The following is a 22,120-nucleotide window of genomic DNA, read 5'->3' as shown; positions in this document are numbered from 1 at the left end:
TGGTTAAAAAAGCATGTTTTACTGGCTGTTGTGTGAATGTGTGTAGTAGGAATTCAGTTTGGACATTCTACATCCATTATGTTGTGCTGCTTCACTTTCACACACAAAACCTCCCCCGTGGCCTCATGTAAGTCAGATGTAGAAAATGTTCTGATCAAGCCATCATTTCTCTCTTATTGTACAGGCTATCGATGTTTAGGGTACATTTAAGGTAAGGGACAAGAACTATGTCAGAAATATGTTTGTCTGATAGCAGTGTGTTCAGGAAATGGATTTGGCACTACTCAGGCAAGAAAAAAAAAGAAAAAATGTTTAATTAATGTTCCCCTTGAGAAAGTTGTTTCATCATCAAAGATTAAAATAACCTTCCCAATATACTGAAGAGGCAGATTCATTGATAAAACACCGCTGTGTAATTTCTCCAAAGAGCACCCCTGCCTCGGTGAGAATACAGACTGATAACGCTTGTTCCCACACTTACACATTTTCGGTTGGGGATCTACCGGTTTGTATTGTGTGGAACATCTCTAATCAATTGAACCCGTTCATTTGAGTTCAGTTTGAATGCACGTGGTGGACACACACACACACACACACACACACAGCTTACGGATTGGATTTATGGATTTCTCTTCGTGGAGTCAGAGATTTGTCATTGATATTAATCAGCGACACACAAGAAAAACTGAGATCGCATGCTTGATATTAAATCTTGAACATTAAGGGGTTACTGAGATTTAGGAATTATTCTGAAGAATTATTCAGCAGCTATTTCAGGAAAGAGATGGTATAGCTTGTCCAGTGATAGTGTTGTGCCTTTGAATCTCTTTGAATGTGATGTAAGACACGAGTGTGATACCTTTTACAAATATTAAGCAGAGAGTAGAAGACGAAGGCATTTGGATGCGATTAAAGTGAGAGATGTGCACTCAGCTCATTTTGTCTGTCCTCTTGGTTAGCTTTAAAAGCATATACTAGAAAGCAGGAGGCTGTCAGACAGCCACAGAGGGAATGCTTGATATACAGTATAAAAAAGATATTTTATCAATAATCCTTTTAAAGAAAGACTGAGGAATTAGTGATCTTAAAGAACTTGTTCATTCAAAATGATACGGTTATTTAATCACCTTGATGTTGTTCCAGACATTACTTTGTATCTTGTAGGTGTCATTTTGACAGTGTTTCTGTTGATCACTTTGAAAGGGATAGAAAAAGTACTATAAATATTATAGTACAGCACTGACTGAAGCTGTAATGAAGAGCTGCATAACGGCTCGATTTTGGATTTGCATACTTTTAGAAGTTTGCATCGTTGGTTCTGTTAGTTACCACTGGGCTGTAAAACACCGACTGAACTCCAAAACCAAATCAATCATCAGACCCAGATTTAAATCAGACGATTTATTGAAAATATCCCACTTAAAGGAACGATTCCTTCAACAACGAGATAGTTCATCGCAGAAGGAAAATTCTGGAATCATTTACAGCCAAAAGACTTTTGTCCAGAATACAAATGAAAAAGTTTTTTTCATGTTATCTCTTCATTTTGCATCCTCCATTGAAAGTGTAGACAACCAACATTTTCAAGCTTTAAAATATGCATAATTTATACGAATCAAGCAGTTTGCAAAACTGTACGCAAAAATGCAAGTATTGTACACCTTAACGCTAAATCCCTCATCTCTTGCAAAATTAAGCAGTGCATTCACAATCGCAAACACAACTCAAAAGCAAACATTTGCAAACACCTTCGCCATGATATTAATTTCTGTTCGATTTTTGTTGCAGTGATGTGTTAAGAAACTGAAAACTGAATCAAAGGCAGACAGTTAGCATAAATGTGTGCTTTTAGAAATTGTGTGACAAGTAAAGATTTTCCAAGTCTCCCCTTTATATGATGAATACATTTTCATTTGATATAATCACATATAAACCTAATCAATACACATGCAGAATGCGTCACGAATGTTAAAAGAAAGCTCCTGCACAGCAAACAAGCATGTTTTAGTTTCCATTTAACATATTTGATGTGCTCTGTATACGTGCATTGTTGAGGATTAACTAAATGAAATTATGATCTTCCTTTCATTTTAATTCAGTCCTTTCTTCATTATAATTGCATGGAAAAAAGTGATGGCTACAAAAAGTAATGGACAGAGTAAATAATTGCAAGTGTCATTTAAATTCCATTTTCTTCTCCACAGTAACGAGTTATTACCCCACCAAATAAATAGTTTTGCTTAAAGACCCTTAAAAAAAAAGTCTTTATTCAAATCCTCCAGCGTAAAGGCTGCTAGCATGCTCACACGCGAGCATATGCACACTCACACACTGTCACCGAATGATTTATGTTCACCCCTGTAGCTACTGAAACATCTGGATCATGCATTGGATCTCTACACCCAGGAGATCTTCCGCTGGTCCACCGGGGATCGGCGGCCGAACCTGAAATGCCCTGCCAAAAACATCAAGAAAAAACTAAGAAAAAATCTCTTAATAATAGATTAATCTGAGGCAAAACCCAATTTTAGGCAGATAAAGCTTTAATATAAATAAACATTCAAATATTAACTCATTTATATAAATAAATAAATGAATAAGGAGATGAAGCAGGCTCTGGATAGAGCAGGAGAGCAGGAGAGCAGTCATGCGTTGCAAGCATGTAAAATCATTGGCAGGATTGTGTTAGATGGGGTTTTCCCCCAGATGGGATGCTGCACAGCTGAAATAGAAGTGTGTAACCCAGTTTCGGTGATGGATATAACTCTGCATCAAGCTGAGGGTCCAATTCCTGCCCAGATCTCATTACACTGAGAAAGCAAGGCAACCTTACACTGAGTAAACAGATTCAGAGATGCACCATCCTGCCAATAACAATCTCAGCGCCTCGGGCCGTGTCTGTTTGGTGGATGATAGCAAATGTGATATTTAAGTTGTTCAATAAAGCTCAACGTCTGATTGTAAGAAGGATTTCTCAGATGTTAAAAATGTGTGTATGTGCTGTGCGAGCGTGTGGAGGAGGGCGCATGCTTTCAACCTAGATATAGTTATTGCTGCAGGCTTTGGTAGCTATATATTGAAACATCCCCTCTAGTTCACGTGCCAGACACAAAGAGCATCCAAGGGGGGAATATTCAATCAGACACAACATCTACATCGCGAATCCTGGTCTAATTTTAATCTCAGTTTCTGTGCTTTCATCTTCTACACATCAGAGGGCAAGTTTATCTCATGATTTATTGTCACCGTGAACCCTGAGGCTGAACTCTAAACATCTAGACTGCCTTTGTATGGCTTTTTTTTTTTTACTATTTGGATTCAGGGTGCCTGAAAATCATTGTTCTAGTTCATTTCGCAGCACAGTGCATGACATGCTAAAGAAAGGTTAAGCTTAGTCGTCGCTTCAGCATAAAATGTAAGACTTGAATGTAAGATGCCGAAGCATCAGCTGCATGAGGATGAGGTACAGCTGAAAACCGTAGGAGAACATTTCAGTGATTACTCTCTCGCAGCTCACGAGACTAAGAGTTTTCTCATTTTCAATACATCATCGGGGTTCAAATCTGATTTAGCCGCTACCTCCAAAGTAGCTGAACGTAAAAACATGGATGTATCATACTGTGATAGGCTGCAGTCATCAGTGAATCGTATTCAAGTCAAAACGTGTAAGTAGATATCAAAGAAAGGCATAAGAAAATTGTCTTGTAATCCTTCAAGATGATTTCAGTTCATTTAAAGCAAACACTGATCATTGCGTTTTTGTTATATTATGACTATTGTTGGCGAATATCTTTGTTCTCTTAGTTAAGATAAAAGCATCTGCTAAATGCATAAACGTAAATGTGAGCATCTGACACAGCCTTGCAATGCTGTACTACAAAGTGTAATATTCGTGAACAAAAGCCACTAGATGTGTATATATGCACTCTTCTGTTCTCTGTCAAACCATATCATTTTCTAAAGTCAGCACCGTGCCACGACGCCACACAGCAGGTCTTTTCTGTCAGAGAAAGAGAGAGGCAGAGGAGCTTTATGACAGGATGTATTTTGTTTCGTATGTGCGCAGATTGTCTCTGGCAGAAGCATATGCAGCAGTGCTGAGCAGAAATGGCACGCTGCCCTTCTCGCTACCTCAACACAGAAACACAGAAGAGCAACAGAAGCCACACGCCCACTCTCACAAGATGGCTGCATTAAGACCTTGACTTTAATCGAAATAGTGTCAACAAAATGGTTAAACACAGTCTGCTTAATCAACATTATGCTGACATCCATTAAGCTTTCGAGCGTAAATGCAATTGGTGATTGGGAAAAAATGACAGACGCTTTCCTCAGAGATGATGGTTCGCCGTGAAACTGAATTTTCTCTCAGAGCGACTTATGAAACGTAAAAAGTAAATAGTTCAGCCAAAAATGTCATCGTTCCAAACATCAAAGTCTTTCTTTCTTCCATCGAACCCAAAAATTACATTTCAAAGAAGATATTTTTGAATAACTTGGCAACCAGGATCTTGGGAAAAAAAAACGCTGTTAAAGGATATTGCTTCTTGACATGAAATATCCAGTAAGTGAAGCTAAAAGCATGTTGTTTTCATTAAAACAGATTATGTGATTATGGCAATGTTTTATATGTTGCTTGTTATGTGTAGTTTGGAGATTAAATTCGGTGCTCTATTATGGTAATAACACATGCACTAAACCCGACACCAAACATGATTGTGTAAACAAACGCAATTATAAATGCATTTGCTGAAGCATGCTATTTTAGTTTGTGAGCTCTTTTATTGTGATAAACATGACTTTACCCCAGTGCTTCATATTGGAAATGCAGTTCAATACCAGGCGAGTTACCGTGCAAGTTTTCTACACCAGAAAAGAGAAGTGCTTAGAGCTCCAGTTATATCACGTAAGCTGTGCCATGGTATGACAGCAAACTTCCTTCATTATTACGCTGGAATTGGAGGATAGTTCCTAATCATACTGGCCTAGAAAATTGCAACTTTTTATTTTCCGCGGGTCTCTGGGGGAGTTGGAGAATGAGCTCATTTCCAAAAAAAGTGGAGTGTTCCTTTAAAGGTGTCTGCCCCTGTAATCTTGATATGAGTGATAATCAATAAAAGTCGTTAATAGCATAGGTGTGCTTTGCATAATATTTGTGTCTCACAGAATTCATTTATGGGTGAACTATCCATCCAATCCCGGGTTATTCTAAACCCTGTGTTACTTCATGTTTCAGGTTTCAAAACCAGAATACCCGGGATTAGTTCCTAATACAGGTTTTAATGTAATGTAATGTAAACCGTGGGTTTATTTGTGGAAGCTTTTTAAAACAATAACCCAAATAAAAAAGGCCATAAATGTTTTTTTCACGCCAATCAACAGTTTTCGTGTCACTGTTTGACATTTCGTTTGACATTCCCTCAATGCTGAAACATGTGAAAGTCTCTCTGTGACTGTACAAAACATATGAATATTTAATTAGGCAAGCTGTTCAATTCGTGATTGGTTGTTGCTAAACAACTGCTTCACACTGCCTCTTCAGCACTTTAGTGCTGGTCCCACAAACGGTTAAAAGCAGTGGTAAAAGTAGGAGTTGCTTTACCCAGGGTTGATAACCCGGGGTTAAGCGCAGTGTGAAAAGCCCAAAAGATTCCTTCATTTTTATTTAGATCTCAGATCTCTTACTCTGCAAAAACTCCCAAGGGTGCAGTCTCATGGGGCACTTTGTCTGTAAGGAAATGAAATGAATTAAAGAAAGTATCCCATCTCTCTGCCTCTAGCGAAATCTGTCTTTGACAAAGAGCACCAAAGCAATAACACAGAGACTGCCTGCGGCCTGGAGCTTATTCAGGAATAGAGAGGGAGAGTGATGGAAAAGTGATTGTCCTTTGGGCAAATGTTTGAGGGACGTTCTGGTTAAACCCATATCTGTGAGGATGACAGATTGTGCTAACAGTATTTTCCATAATCATACATATTACAGCGCAGAGAGAGACTCTATGTAAATTTTCAAGTACAGTCACAGTTTCAAGGGCGGTAAACACCGTGTCAACGGACAGAGAGGTATATATGCATACTTTAGAATAAATAGAGTTCCCAAAAAAACTATTCTAGGGCGTTTGTAATACCTGTGGTTTGCTTTATGGTTTTCCCTAAATAATCCCACCCAAGACCACCTTGCCAGACTCTTCACGCACCCAGACAGAGAAAGTCCGCCATAAAAACCTGACTTGCTAGCTACAAGTCCCATCTCTGGGGAAAGCCTAATCAATCCTTTCCCTAGGATCAGCAGAGAGTGGCTTCATTGATTGGATAGTTATTGTGACACATGTGGTGGCAGCAGCCGTTCGGCTTCATGACTCCACGCTCCGGTGAAACATGGCTCATTTATGAGCCTACCATTCCGTCCGGCCTGCCTGCAGCCTCTGACAAAGTGGTTATGGATGTTGCCAATTTAACGGTAGCTTGTGTGTGTACGAGTGTCAATGTGCATGTGTGCGTTCGCCTCTCCGTTCTAGAGAGAGTCAGAGACAGCAATATGGGTCTGCAGAGGCAATAAAATTTAAACGAGGTTGTAGTCGCGTGACATTAGCAATCTTTACTAACACTGTGGAGGTTTTACTCGCTGACAGGACAATAAAAACAAACAAATACCGTTAACGCCAATGAAACCTTTGAATGATGAATAACTTCCTTGTTGCCCTGGAGACAGCGCATATTGACATTTTAGTTGAAGGAGGAAGAGAATAAAATGTAATTAAAGTGAAAGAGGTCAAGAGAAAGGTCTTAAACCATGCATATGAACAAGCGCAAAGCTGTGCAATTATACTGCTCCTCAAGGCCAAGCACATGTGAAGCAATTATTCTTATTGATGGATACATTTATCCTGCCATTTTCTTGCAGTATTTCACTATAAGTACGGACAATCCTCTCTCCATTCCCTTTTAATAAGATACCCAAGCTTCTCACAACACTTAGAATTTCAGCAATTTTTTTATTTTTTTTTACTCTAAGGCAGAACTTATACGGAAATGTATTATATACTGCCATATTAAAAATTATATATTTACATACGTTACCTCAGAGGCCATATATAATTTTAATGCACATTCGCTGGGTAAATGAAGACAAAATAAAACAATAAATAAAAATATGTATGTAATAAACTTACTTTAAATATCAGTCTTTTCAATTTACTACTATCATGTGCACGATATGTGCAAAAATTGATTACACATACATAAACACACATGCATTAATAAATGAAATCATTAACATTTTTTAATACAATTCATATATATTTTGTATCATATGGCATACGTGGGAATTTTATAAAGCATATGTGGAAATGTAATATGCGTATATACTATATATTATGTTTATGGCCAGTTGGATACAGTTTACATTTTTTTAGGTCAGTTGGTTCCAGTTTAAATATGCATTTGAACAACTTAATAATTTACATTTGTTATTTTTAGGACATTAATCATTTGAACTAAATAGATCTGACAACTGTGGTACTGAATACTTTTGAATATTTGCATAGACACAGCTAAATGTCAAGTTATCATAAACTGTGTAAAGCTCCTCTGCTAATAGCAAAGGCTTTTTAAAGCTGTGAAATCAGTTTCTCTTTTGATGATATTCGTATGGTTCACGCATGAACAGAATTTCTTCATTCATACCAATTTTTCCTTTCATCCTCGGATAAAAGACTGCCCGCAAGCAATCTAAGCGCATGTTTTATCAATGCAATAATGTGGCCTCGACAGTGCTGTTCCACACCAACTAACCCATTGAGAGACTCAAAAACACACAGGCATTTTCTCCTTGAGGTGGTCCAACGTGAAGTCAGTCGCTCTGCTGTCAACACTGGCTTTGAAGGAAGAAAAAATGTTGGGCGAGCCGCTCCAGAAAACTGCTGACAGTAGAACAGCTTTGAAAACGGGACGCTTTGAGGATGGATGCCCTCTGTGACTGTTCTTAGGTTAACTTTATAAGTTGAAGCATTTCAATCTCTGCAGCCGACGCATTATTTTATAAATCTAGGTGCTTAATTGTTTGGATAAAAGATATTTGTCTGATTGTGCAAAATTTCCTATGTAGTATCCACTAACAATGGCAATTCATTACCAAATGAGTAGTTTGCCCGTGTGCACGTATCATAAAGCAGAAGAAGAAAACAAGGATGATGCATCATACACCGTACTTCATTGACCGTCATACTGTTCTAAAACATAAAACTGCGTTACTTTAAGAAGCCTATAGCTTTCGAGTGCTTCAAAGCTTTTCTTTTTGATAGAGCTATAGGAACCACTGGCTGTTTGGAGATCTCGCAGGAAATGATGGGTTCCATTTTGCAAATTCCTCAGAAGAAGACAACGTTTTTTATTTTAAATGGTAGGCTTGTTGTGCTTTTGGAGACAAACAGTCAAAATGTGTGGAAATGCGAGCATGCATGGAGAGAGAGAGAGAGAGAGAGAGAGAGAGAGAGAGAGAGAGAGAGAGAGAGAGAGAGAGAGAGAGAGAGAGAGAGAGGCGGGGATCGACGGAGCAGGAGCGAAACGAAAAATCCGTCTTCGGCAATAAGCGTCAAGATCAGTCCCGGTTCCAATCTGAAGCTGTTTATACGGACACGTTTGGCACGGCGATCTTTTCTGCAAAAGTAACGGTTTTAGAGGCAGGTCGAGCGGAAGCGAGATGTTTTTGTATAAGGGTTAGAAGTGGAACTTGTGTAGGCGAAGTCTTGGGCGTATCTCCACTTTTGTTCATATATTGTCGAAGTGAAAAACCGCCGAGGCTGAGCGCGTCTGATCTTCCCCGCGCGCTCCGGTGCTGATGAGGGCTTCGTCGGCGTGATCCGCGCGCGATGGCCGCTTCGGGCGGACAGAAGAGTGAGAAGTTAGATGAAGCTCAGGCTCTGGCGAGGAGTTGCGCAGGGCGACCGGACTTTCTGCCCTGCGACGGACTATCCATCTGCGCCACTCACAGTCACGGGAAGTGCTTCAAGCTGCACTGGTGCTGTCATCTGGGCTGGTGCCACTGTAAGTACGAGCACCGAGGATACTATCACTCACACAGAATAAACAGCTGTGGAAATGCCTCAAGACTTAAAACTCTCACCCAAGAGGAGTTTAAGGGGTCAGCGCTTTTATCTCTGAACAGTTCACCGGTGGCCAGTATGAGTATGAGCAAGCATTATGTGTAAAAGATAAAAAAGCTTACTAAAAGATCAAGTTAGCTTCGTTCTGTAGTAAAAAAAAAAAAAAAAAAGATTTCATTCACAGACTCGGGGAAATTCTTTTGTTCCCCTTTCCCTTCAGAGTTCACTAATGCTGACGTCACATAAAGAGTTTCTGTAGATTATTTTTGCTCCTAAAGCACTATTATAATTATTTTACCACTATTTTAACATCTTAAACTAGCTCACCGGTAATTGTATGTAATGTGGCATTTGGAACATTTGGTTTTAAAATGTTTTGTAGCCTACTTCAAATATGCCAAAGTATTTTGCTGATCATTTAATAGACGGATTTTTATCAGACGGTAATGGCATCTTCTTATCACGTATTCTCAGAGGAAAGCGGAATCTTTCGTTTGAGTCGCTTATGAAATATTAAACAAGTTGATAAATGTTGCATGGGCATCTCAGAAATGACGCTTTGGTGTACATCTAGTTTTTCCTTGTCTATGTGATGTTCTATTTAAAAATCGATTAAACGGCTTTGAGATTTACCAAGCATTGTACTGTATATATATATATATATATATATATATATATATATATATATATATATATATATATATATATATGCACAGATATTTTAAGATATAACTGTGATCTGATTCACCTTATACCACCGGCGGAGGGAGCTGTTTCTTTTATTCTTTTGTGCTTAGGTCTCTAAATAGTCTAAAGAATATACAACGATTTAGCCTAAAAGCGCATTTGAGCTGGTTGATTTCTATCGTCTCCACGCGTGAACCTGCTAGATGTTGACTACAGTGCACTGGAAAGAAATGACAGGCTATTGTAAACAGTAGGCTAGTCCAGAGTATAGTACCTATTACAGACATTATTATCTAAAGCTGCTTTAATATATATCCAAAATCTTCAGCCATGAAAAAAAAAATGTAAATGAAGAAGTCATTATCATTATATGACCCATGTATTATTATATACCCTTATAACATTGTTTTAAATAATATGCAACGGTTCACTATAGTGTTTTGCAGTTTATACGGAATTAGAATTAGAAATAATCATGCAAATATTTATAGATATTATTTATCGCTCTTTTCTTTTGCTCATTTCAAGCTCTAACACTGTTTACTGTGTATATTAATATAATATAATGTTAATCTAACGATTTCCTTTATGAGAATTTGTCTTCATTTGTGAAATAACATCATAAGTAAACCGTAAAGTTTAATAAGACAAAAGATGAACGCGAACAGACAGAAGGTCAGCATTTCTGAGAACGATCCACTGCAGTAGAGAGTCTAACTCAAAGGCAGCTGAAGCGAAACTTGATTATACAGGCAGACGTGAATTGCTCTAACATGTCCGTAATGAATGTGCATTATAGAGGAAGTCAACAGAGGAATAAAGATGAGCGCTAAGATGTCTCTATAAGGCAGCGATACGATCAGGCCATGTCTGGTGTCAAGGGTGTCTGATAAAAATGGCAGTCATTGTGAGGCTAACGAATGTCATGTGACCGTGAAGGAGGGAGCAGATTCCTTAGATTCCTGAGACCTCTCTGCGAAATAATCATCTCCAAATGTGTATGCGCGAGTCTCTGAGAGAAATCTGCAGGAGCTTTTTAAACGCTCACAGGAGAATCTTAGATTCTTCTGGGCAAGTGACAATTAGGTTGCTAGGTTTTTGTGGGTTTCAATATGCAGTTGCCTCAGGACGGTGCTCCTGCCAACAGCCTGTCTGATTTTTAAGTCTAGTTTCCTGTTTAAGATTAGAGCAGCATTACCATGGTGAATTATGAAGCTGCCATCCAGAGCGAAGCTAAACCGTGTGTTAGAGACTTCATGAACTCCTCTTCGGTTTAAAACAGAGGAGGCACCGCAGATAGACTCCTGTCGTACCAAATTTTGTTACGCACGCCCCTTCAGGTATCCGTCGCTTGGAGTTCTCCACGCTTTGCTCCTCTTTTGACTGACAAGTTGAAAAAGAAATGAATCAGGATATGACAGAAAGTTCAGGCAGTCCTGTCAGAGGTCAAGCGCTAGTCTGGCCTTGCTGCTAAGTTGGGCTTTTTTATCTCGGCTTTAAAAGGTCAGCACAATTTATTCCTAGCTTTAAGGTCTCAGCTTTGACTTGCTTTTTTAAAGTTTAACCTTTCCCTTTCAGAATAAAAAAGATAGCTGTCAAGTCTTTGAGCTTTTTAACCTCACTCAATATAAAATGACAAAGTACAACATCAAACACGCCCACCATTTGAAATGAAATTATGTGGGTTAAATTATAATTCACTTCCTCAGTTTGAACTGATGAACAAACAGGGTGCAGCATCTGATTTTGAACGAAAGGAAATGAAATTAAGAGCGACTGAACAGAAAGAAAAGGACATACTTGGAAAATTGCAGAAGGTGAAGTTTTTAATAATGTATATTGTATAATAACAATACATTTTGTTTTTCTCTGAATTGCAAATGCCCTCCAAATTAGATTTTTATGAAAACAATAACCTTTTTAGGACATTTTCGGGACATTTTATGTAGGCTGCTTGTATTGCAAAATTCTAATTTGTAGTTAATAAAAATGCATCGATTGAGAAAATTGTATTAATTTTGTTATTATTTATTTGTCATTTCCTATTGCATTCTAATTCCGATTGCAATTCGACATCTCATACTGTACAGCGTGACCTTTACAGGAATTAATAATTAAAACAATTATTACAACAAAGCTATTTCTACGCGGGCACACACACACACACAACAACCTACTGTAAAGTTCAGTTGTCACAATAATTAAGCTGTTATCTGTTCTCGTTAAGGGGAGGATGTTTATGTTTGCAACACTATGAGCATTATGTAAACATGCTAAATATTAATTTGATACCTGGTGCGATGCAGCAGGCTCTCAGGCAGAACCAGTGCTGTTTAAAATGGCACGACAATGTTTCTCCTGGGAGCCTGACTGACATTTGGCCTACTTGTGAGCTGAATTGCATGAGCTATGTCTTCTTTCAGGACCCGACACAGATGATACCAGCAGTACACAGAAACTCGTCAGGTGCTAATCTTAATTTTTAAAAATTCTTAAAAATGTGTCAGTTTAATGATAATTAGAAGAGACCAGGAATAAAGTACTGTCAGGGTTGTTTTGGGCACTGCATAAATGAGGAATACAGTACAATTAGTGGACCATTATCTCAAAATAAACCCTAGGCAATCTGACTATATAATTTCCCACTTATTACACGGCTACGTATAAAATAGCAAAGGTCAGGGGAAACTTGTATAAAGCTGTAGACACACATACCGTAGAATACCATTGTTAGTCTCACACAGAGACAAGAAGTCACTGTACAGTATAAAGCCCAGAGGCAGTAAGAAATGTATTTATACATACTTGCAGGAGTGAATAACTGAATACAGATTGGCTTTGTCCTTTGAGATGAGTCTTTTGAGAGGAGTTCTCTGCAGACCCTGGGGAATTCTGATGTTTTCTGCTCTCGCGTTCACCTCTTTTTCTGTCTTTTATTTGGCTTTGCTGTTTGGGTGCATGTAAACACAGCAGCCGTTGTTCTTGTTTACTTCCCTAAAGGTTAGCAGAAAGATATGCCGTTTGGGGACTTTAAAACATAGTGGATGCTTTTAAGAGTTCACCAAATCTGCTGTGTGTCGTTAGATTTTAGTACTTCAAAAATGTATGTCCGATTGTTCAAATTGTTGTTTCGCAGCCACCAGATACCTCTGAGATTTATGTGAATGACATCCTTCCGAAATCAAGAAGCATAATGATATGCTTCAGTCCAGAAACCCCAGTGTATTGGTGTTCCGGGTGGTGTAATGTTATTCTGTACTTGTCAAACTCTGATGAAAAAGGAAGCGAGAGCGCTAAGTTTCTCCCAGTGGGTTGTGGGGTAGGCCGTAGAACATCAGCGCTATGAGTTAGCCTTGTTTAGTGTCAGTAATAATATGTCAGCTTTCTCCAACAGATGGGTTCGGGTGCCATGTGTATGGACAATAACGGATGGACCGGTGGGCTCACTGCACACTAAGGGCCCCGGGGCCATCAGCGTGTGCTAGAGGAAGCCAATAGGATGTTTAAAAACCAGAATAATGGTCTGGATGATGATTAGTCTGAATCTGACAAATTCTAAACAAAGATCATCACACTCGAATTCTAAAGAAAAAATATAAACCAGATGGATAGCGTGTTCTCTTCGGGAAACAGCACTCTAAAATCGCAAGAAAGTGTAATTGGTGTTCAGCGAGGCATCATATAAGCGCAGCGTGAGATGATGCTCGGTCTGTTTTTGAAGCCAGCCTGGACTGGGAAGTAAACCTTTTAGACACACACATACAGAAACCGAGAGGGAGAGAGTCAGACGCTCCACCTGAGACGAACCGAGACGTAAGCGTGAACATGGCATTGCCTGTCTAATCCTGACGGATGATTCACACTGAGGGATTTTCAAGGCCTTCATCATCAGTCCTCATCCCGAACCCACCTTCACACTTCTCTGAGACCAGTCCGATGTGTAATTATAGACGAGCAGGTCGGGGAGATTGTAGGAGTGTAGAACTCAGCTCCTCTCATCTGTGACTTCACTTTTCTAATCAGGGTTCCCTCTCAACCTTTTATCGAGATGAGCATCTCACACAGTCTAAATGGCAGCCCCCCTCACTAATGCTTTCGTGGTTTCGTTCTTGAGAGTCTATTTTTAAGGGCGCATCAAAACAGACGCAAATATCAAGTTGTGTCAGGCAAATCCTTTAAATAGAAACTGACTTCTTCCAAACTTCTGCCAGCACTCACTCACCATTTATGTGAAGTACAGCCTATACTGTGCAGAGAGAAAGTAGAGCTTTTACGGAGAAGAACTGTGTACATCCAGGCAGAACATTTAAGGTGATAATCACCAATGAAAGAAAAAATGATTTTATATAATAAGTGTAATGTTTGTTAAAAAGGGTTCATTCGCGGCAGTCATTACTTAGACTTTGTCATGTTAAGTAGTGTTGTAGTTCAAGGGAATTAAATTAATAAAAATAAATAAATTACTGTAGAGTGCTCAAAATCAAAATATAGAATACACAGATAAAAGCCCAAGTCATTGGTTTGCTTCCCAATTCTTAACAAGAACAGTGTAGAGACAGCAATGGTTTGCATTTTACAATGTTATTTAGAGCCAGGCTACAGTCACAAGTAATCATGATTAAGACCGTATAATACTTCAAGTGCTGTATATGTCATTTCAAAATTGTTCCTTGATTCAAGTTTAGAGTCCCAAGCTCTCATTTCTTTCTGATAGCTTAGATTGCATGTCTGTAAAACAGGATATGGAAAGTCCTGCACACATCCGCCTGTAAACCCTGATGGTACATCAGGCTTTGTTTGTACAATATTTGTCTGAGCACAAGAACTCAAAGCCTAAAAATAAGACCAACAATCACAGGATTAGGTCTTATCTGCAGACACACACATTCTGTGGCACACAGTCAGCAGAGGTTTCAGATGTCCTCAAATGGACCTTTAGTGATTCTTCACTGATAAAACTCACTGCAATACTTGCTCGATCACTCAAATTTCCCTTATTTATATGTCCCACATGCCTGAAAGTGGTTTCCAGTTTCATTATCTTTCATCATTTCATCAAGTGTAAATGAAACATGAGAATGGATAGAGCAGACTGGAAACAGCAGCTTTGAAGCTTTCTGGTTTAAATGACATAAATGGGTAGCTTTTCAATTATATGCTCCCCTCCAAAACTTAGTACAGACTGCTAACCTGTCCGTGGACACGTGATCACTAATGGGCCTGTAATATACTGTATTATGTGACTGAATCAGGCTTTAGCGGTGCATTTTTTTATCTGTCATGTGTAGAATGACCCAATTACTGAGCTGATTTAGCAGGATAGTCTACCGCAAAGATTTTCTTATGAATACTCACTGGAGGCCTGTTAAGGCTATGTCAAACGGTCCGCTCGACACATTTAATAATAAAAAAAAACATTCCTGAGTAATTTAACACCATAACAATGTAAAACACAAGAAATAATGAAGAAGCATCTGCACAAATGTACTGTGTTTTTTAATTAAGTTAATCTAAAAGGAATTAATCCATACGCAAATGAGATTTTTGTTATGTTATTAAATGTATTAAATTAATTTATTAAATTCATTATAAAAATGAAATAAATATATATATATATATATATATATATATATATATATATATACACATACATACACTTTGTGCTATGAAGTAAAACATATATTAAAGCTATTAGAAATTTCCTAATTAACACACACACACATGTAATTTTTGTTCGTCTTCAGAACACAATTTTAAGATATTTCGGAGAGATAAGATATGTCCCATTGACTGCCAACAATTGCAGAAAAGGTGCAAAGAAAGATACGTTGTTTGCACAAATCAAAGCGAAAATACACATACAAGACATATCTTTGCACTGCGTTTAACACAGAACTGTGGTGTTTTAATAAAGTTGCATATATGTTTGGTTGACCTGTTATTGCTACGTCAAGATATTATTAATACACAGTTTGCGCATGACAATAATGTATGGACTTATGGCACATATGGCAGTATCACTCTTGATATAGTGCAGTAAATGTCATAAATGACACTTCCACATGGGAAGTCATGGAAACATTACGGTCAGCAGCAGCACAATTACTTCATTAACTATTAACACATTTAGTTTGAGTCTCTTCTGTTAATTCCACACATTCACACATCTACATCAGATCAAACAAAAGATACTCAGTCTGGAGGAGGGTGACGGATATAAACACACTTTTTTAAGGGCAGTTGAATGTTTTAGCTCCCTTGTTTGTAAGAAAGTCTTTCCTTTTTGGAGGCTTAATCTAAAAAGACAGACATGACAGATACAATTACAGTGGCAGAAGAATTCTTGTTCTCGACAGGATGTTGATGTGATTATTACGAGGGATAGTTTTTTCTTCATGGCTAAGAGGTTCTACGCAGGCCTCAAGGCATCTATCATTTCACATTTCACGTTTCGCACATGACTGCAAACACTTTGTTATTTTAGATCCGTAGTGAGGTGGAGGCAATTGTTATGTAGATCATCCTTCTTTCAAATTCTTCTGCTCAGCAGTAGAAAAAGTGAAAGTGGTACAGTCACAAAAATCATCAATGGCTTTACTGATTGGGATTAGAAGTACTGGCTTTTGTTCTTATGACTTGTTAACAGGGGGAAGCCTTTTTTATTGAAATATCAATTAAGTAGGTCTTCTTTTTTCATCGAAAGCAGATTAACACTGATTAGCTAACACAAAAAATCCAGGCATAGAGGTAGCTTTTTTACTGAAAGCCGAACCCGTGTCACATGAATTCTATGAACAGCCACGACACACATTTCATTCAAATGCTCTTTTTTTACCAATAAATAAAGCATTGCCCAAAAAGGCTACCCGCTGCAACAATTATACACTGCATATACTGTGAACCATCTTTTATCTAATGCAGACCCAGGTTTAAGAGACGTGAAAGAAGTTACATAGCCAAGGACAAACACAACGAGAAATTTTGTGTTCATCTTAAGATTCTCACCGCGTTTCAATCACAAGCTGTGCGTGTTGGAAAAAACAGTCAGAAAGAGATGTTTGTCTGTTTGGAGAAGCAGAAATCGCAAGTGATGTCAGTAATAACGGTTCATTCAGAATTGTCTGTCAGTAACCGCCACAGCTGAATGCCATTTATCAATGCAGTTGGAAATCCAAGGTGTTTTTTAGAGGCAGAGATAAATCTACAAGGTGGAAAAAAATGGAAAGAGAAGCTGGAAAGAGAAGATAAAAAGTGTATGATGTTACAGAAAATGCTGTTTTGGACCAGATATCTGTGAAAACTTTTTTGTCATCTCTAAATGAGTAGAGATTCGGATTAGATGGAAATAATTCTTTCTCCTGCCTCACAGCCAGCTGGGCCTCAGGATGTTCCAGTGCGAAGAATCCATTCTGTCTCTGTAGGGAATTCTGCCTTTGAGATACTATAGCCATCACACTTTATTCACTCTATGGGGGAAATGCATTGAAATTACTTTTAGATAAGATACACCTGTGAACCCCTTTTTTTTTTTTTTTTTAACAAAGAGGCTGATATGATTGACCAAAAATGTTCCCAAAACTATAAGAAAATGTGGAAATTTTATTTATATATATATATCTTTGATGCCTCAAGTGCTCCCTTTTGAGATCATTTGTGATTTGTGGGTCAATGATAGCTTAGATTGGATCTATCCAACCTGAATAAAACACAATTAGTTAACTTAAAAGGTACAAAAAATTACAAAAACACATGAAATTACTAAAACATCAACTAAACTGAAGACAGAAAATATAAAAATAAAGATATTTAATAAAAGTACATTTTACATTTAATGAAATTACAATTATGTTAATAAAATAACAACATGATTTGGATTTCTAAAACTTTTCATTTCTGATATTGTTTCAGTCATACACTTGTCTTGTATTTGTATTGCCCGCCATTATTCCTGCATAATAAAATGACATAAAACATAAAAATGTGCTGAAAAAAACATCAACTGTACATTGCATTTAAATACACTATTTTACACAACTGTTTTCCCTACGGTCCCTTCTGTAGTACACTGAACATGCCGTATGACCTCTAAAGTTGAGAATATACCTCTGCGTGAGATTGCTGGTTCTGAAAGAATCAATTCTGTTCTCTGTGAAAGAATAACACTTTCAGATTAGTAACTTGCTTTGTACAGTGAAAGTATATCTATCACAGCTATCACTAGCACAGCAGAGAAATCAGTAGCAGCTCAAGACTAAGTCAATGCTCCAATGTTCCTGAAAACATAAATTCAAATGTCATACTTATTTTTCCTCAATCTATTTTTTAGTATGTTTTCTCACATTCAGCTGATGATATCAGTGTTTCCTGCTGCACATAAAGAATTGTTTCGGGGCACCTATTGTATATTTTTTACATATGAATGTATATTACGCATTTTATTGAAGAGCAAAAAGCTCAGTCTGCTCTTTTTCTCTTTGCAGGTAAATATGTCTATCAGCCCATGACCAGTGTATGCCAACTCCCCAGCACGCCGGTGCCAGTTGCCCCCTCAGGTCACACTCACACCATGAACCTGTCCATCTCCTTGGCTGAGCGCTTTCTCAGGACGGCCCCCAAATTCCAAGCTCCACCCTGCCCAGAGTCACCCAAGTTCTGCGTCATCTCTGAGCTCTTTGTGGATGATTACATGGTGAAACGTATCAATGGTAAGATGTGTTACGTGCAAAGGCCGCCTCCCCCAACAACAAATTCCACACACCAATCCCAAACGCCGCCACCTCAACCGGCACCCCAGCGTACCAACAAGCACACAAGGCAAGCGGGCCCAACTATTAAACACGGCCAACCAAACGAGAAGATCTCAGGCCCTAAAATGGACCACTGCTCTTCCCCCTCCAGCTCTGAAGACTCTGGAATCAATGCATTGGGTTTGCACTACATGGAGTCGTGCGATGAGGACTCCTGCGTAGATGATGACGACGAGGAAGAAGAGGATGATGAGCTGAGTACCGATGGGGACTCCAGTCCCGGTAGCCTTTGGGATCAGGATGAGTGCACTTTACTGTCACCGTCCAAATCGATGGTTGAGATCATTGAGAAGATCGAGACAACGGTTTGACGTGTCTGGCGGTTGATACAGTTGGAATTCCTCAGTCTCGGAAACACTTCCCTACACTATCCTATATGCAGGTGCATGAGTTCAGTGAGCCAGTGCAAGCACATGCTCCCTGTTATGGCAGCGCCATCCGAGGTTGTCCCAGAAGAGCCCTGGAGAGATGAGTCATGGCAACTTTTCTCTTGTACTTACGACAATTCATTTTCCCTATAGTCCCTTACGCATGGTGAGGCTAATGTAGGTTACACGCAAATGCGCGCTCTGACAAACACATATCGTGAGAACTTTGACCAAATGGGACTCGATACATGATAGAACGCTTCATGGATGAACAGATGTAAGAAAGTCAACCCGAAAAAAAAAGAGGCTATGTCTCTCCTTAGAGAGCTCAGACACAATCTGTCCAATGCATAGAAATGGAAGAGGGGATGGCTGATGCAATATGGAGAGATCTAGACTAAGATGCTCTGTGTGTGGTAGGAGGATGGAGAGTGCTACAAAGATAGGAGATAGTGGGAGAACGAGCGAGGAGAGAGAGAGAGAGTCTTTCAACGTCCTGTTAGCAGAATCAGTCAGAACAGTGGCTAAATCATGCATGAGCTCAGAGGACGGTAACGAAACTTTGCAATGAAAAGAGATCGAGGCTCGTGCTTGAGGGAATGCCTCTTTTCTCAAACTCTCTCACACGCTGAGATTCCCTAGAGGCACAGCCAAGGGTACATTACCAGACGTTTCTTGTCTGGCACCAGACTGTGGGGCGGACCAATCCTCCCATCATCACAGTCCTTAAAGTTCTTTAGGAGTGGAAAGCAACTTTTGACAATCAGTTAGGTTTAAAATAAATTCTGCAGAAGAGTTAAGGAATAAAATCGCATTGTTCGTCCCTCAAGAATCCCGTCGTGATCTATGTTCCATTTTGTCAAGCCACTTTCTCAAAGCCAGAGAATTGCATAGGGGCCATTTACACAAGATGCACTTTTGTGTCCTGTTTTTAATTGTTGATCTACACAACTGTGCTGGACAGATGCTATTGCTGCTTGATGTTTTTCTCACAGCTGCACTTTTAAGAGTTCACCCAAGCATTACATACAATTCTGTCATAATTTACTGCCTGTCACGTCATCACAAAACTGTATGATTTTCTTCTGTGAAAGTTTTTGAGTTTTTGAATTTGGAAGATGCTTTTTTGCAAAACAACTAAAACTGGATTCAAGGTATATATGATATCATATATACGTTGTATCAAACCCATAACCTTGATATTGCCTGTAGCATGCCTGAGGTAAAGGAATGCTATAAACCAGCGTTCAGGTCATTTCTGCTGCCCCTGTCTAGCTGTATTTAACGCAAGAATGCATCCTGTGTGAAGGGCCCCTTAATGTCACTTTGAGATCTTTGAGATCTTCACTAGCTGCAACAGTTTCAGGGTTTTTTTCAGGTTTTAAAAACATTTGGCCTATTTAGAGTTGCTGGAAAATTTTGTTGCATTCAAACTTATATTATTATATTAAGACCACACCTCCAAATACCCAAACACAGTTATAGACTGGCCCAAAATGTAAAAGAAAAAAAGAATAGCATGTCAAGAAATGTTTCCTTGCCTTGGTTTAAGCACAGAAATCATTGCTATCTCTGCTGAGGTGGAATACAGTCCTAAATGAAATATCAAAGTCGCACAGGGATTTGACAAATGTCTTGCTCTACATTTTTAAAGGGATTACAACTTAACCAAAAAATTGAAAGTTGTGACAACAAATTTGCTAATTAGTCGACTACGAGCTGAGACTGCCAAGGATGTACCGACTGGATGAAAACCAAGTGAACCCTTTTAATGATCCAACCTCGTTTATTTCAAGCATTGGCTCAAAGATGTTGTAGTAGCTTGCTGTTTGCCAAACCCATGTAATATATAAGCACATATGTAACTTCACTGCCTGGACAAAAATACAAATTTTGGAGTTCCTCTGAACACAGAAGTATGATCCGTAGATGGTACAGGTGCGATTCTCTCCCTCTTTACTGAATGAATGAATATAACTATCCCTGTCTCTGCAGTTTTCATATCAGGGACTGATGCTGTAGCTACAAATATATACTGTAGACACACAAATATTAAAATATACCCTTATTTCTTTTCCTTTTTTTTCTTATATCAACTATTGTTAACTCACTTCTTATAAAGAAATTTCGAAAATAAAAAATGTTTCTGTCATTCATTTCGAAAATATGCTTGTGCATTATGGTTGCTTCCAAACTTATAACTAGCGTTATATTTTTACAGAACATTCTAAGGATGGCTCTGCAGCTGTTAAAGGCTAACTGCATTGGCCTTTTAATCCTATAATCCTCGAGAACTTCCAGTATTTATCACCTTCATTATCAGAAGAGAGGATATTTTGGAATTATAGAAACTTTTTGGAAGCAGAGAAACCTGTCTGAAGCCTTGGAAGCAGTGAGACCTTATTACTTCTTGGAAAACAGATTGGTACTAACAAGAACAGGCTCCATGGAATACAGGCCTGAACTAATGAAATAAGAGATCACTTCCACATGCATCTTCCTTAAAGCTAATTCAAACACATGTAGACCAACCTATATATCAATTATTCTAATACCCAAATGGTTTAGGGGTATGCTTACAACTAAATGGTTTAGGTGTATGCTTGAGCCATTGAAGGAACCGTTCATCCAAAAATGAAATATTCTCACCTACAGTTCATTAAAGATGTGTTTCTTCATCTGAACAGATGTGGAAACATTTAGCATTATATTACTTGCTCGCCAGTGGCTGCAGTGAATAGAAATGCAGATACTTTGATCACACTGTATATACGATATCAGCAGATTAGGTGTTGATTGACAGAAGGAACGATAGCACAGTGACAGAAAGCTAGTCGGACAAAGTTACCTGCTAGGCCACAGTTCATTTGCAATGGAGAGCTAGCACCAGTGAAGTGAAACGCCTGTAACCACAGCTAAAAATGTGCATGTTCATTTGATGCAAACATTTGTATTTTATTCCTATTTCTTACAATATATATGTTTTTGGTTCCGCCTGATGCCTTGGGACACAGTGGGACCACAATCCATCCTTTGATATGGAACATTCCCATTGTATTCTTTAAAGTGGATACAGAGTCCTTAAATGTTTGGGGTTAGTAGAAAATAATAAATACTTTGCATTTATAAATGCATTTATTTGATCAGAACACAG

The 22,120-nt window shown here is 38.5% G+C and overlaps 1 protein-coding gene across 1 annotated transcript; it reads left to right on the top strand.

The window, feature by feature from the left end:
* The first annotated feature begins 8,523 nt into the window (after positions 1-8,523).
* Positions 8,524-21,107, top strand: c1h3orf70 (chromosome 1 C3orf70 homolog). The gene is made up of 2 exons (XM_043247638.1): positions 8,524-9,045; positions 18,272-21,107. Exons 1-2 carry the CDS (start codon positions 8,871-8,873, stop codon positions 18,907-18,909), a joined length of 813 nt encoding a protein of 270 aa, XP_043103573.1. The 5' UTR covers positions 8,524-8,870; the 3' UTR covers positions 18,910-21,107.
* Positions 21,108-22,120: the final 1,013 nt, after the last annotated feature.

This window comes from Puntigrus tetrazona, chromosome 1 (assembly GCF_018831695.1).
Source record: "Puntigrus tetrazona isolate hp1 chromosome 1, ASM1883169v1, whole genome shotgun sequence".
Classification (NCBI taxonomy): domain Eukaryota; kingdom Metazoa; phylum Chordata; class Actinopteri; order Cypriniformes; family Cyprinidae; genus Puntigrus; species Puntigrus tetrazona.
This window is presented reverse-complemented; position numbering and strand designations above follow the sequence as displayed.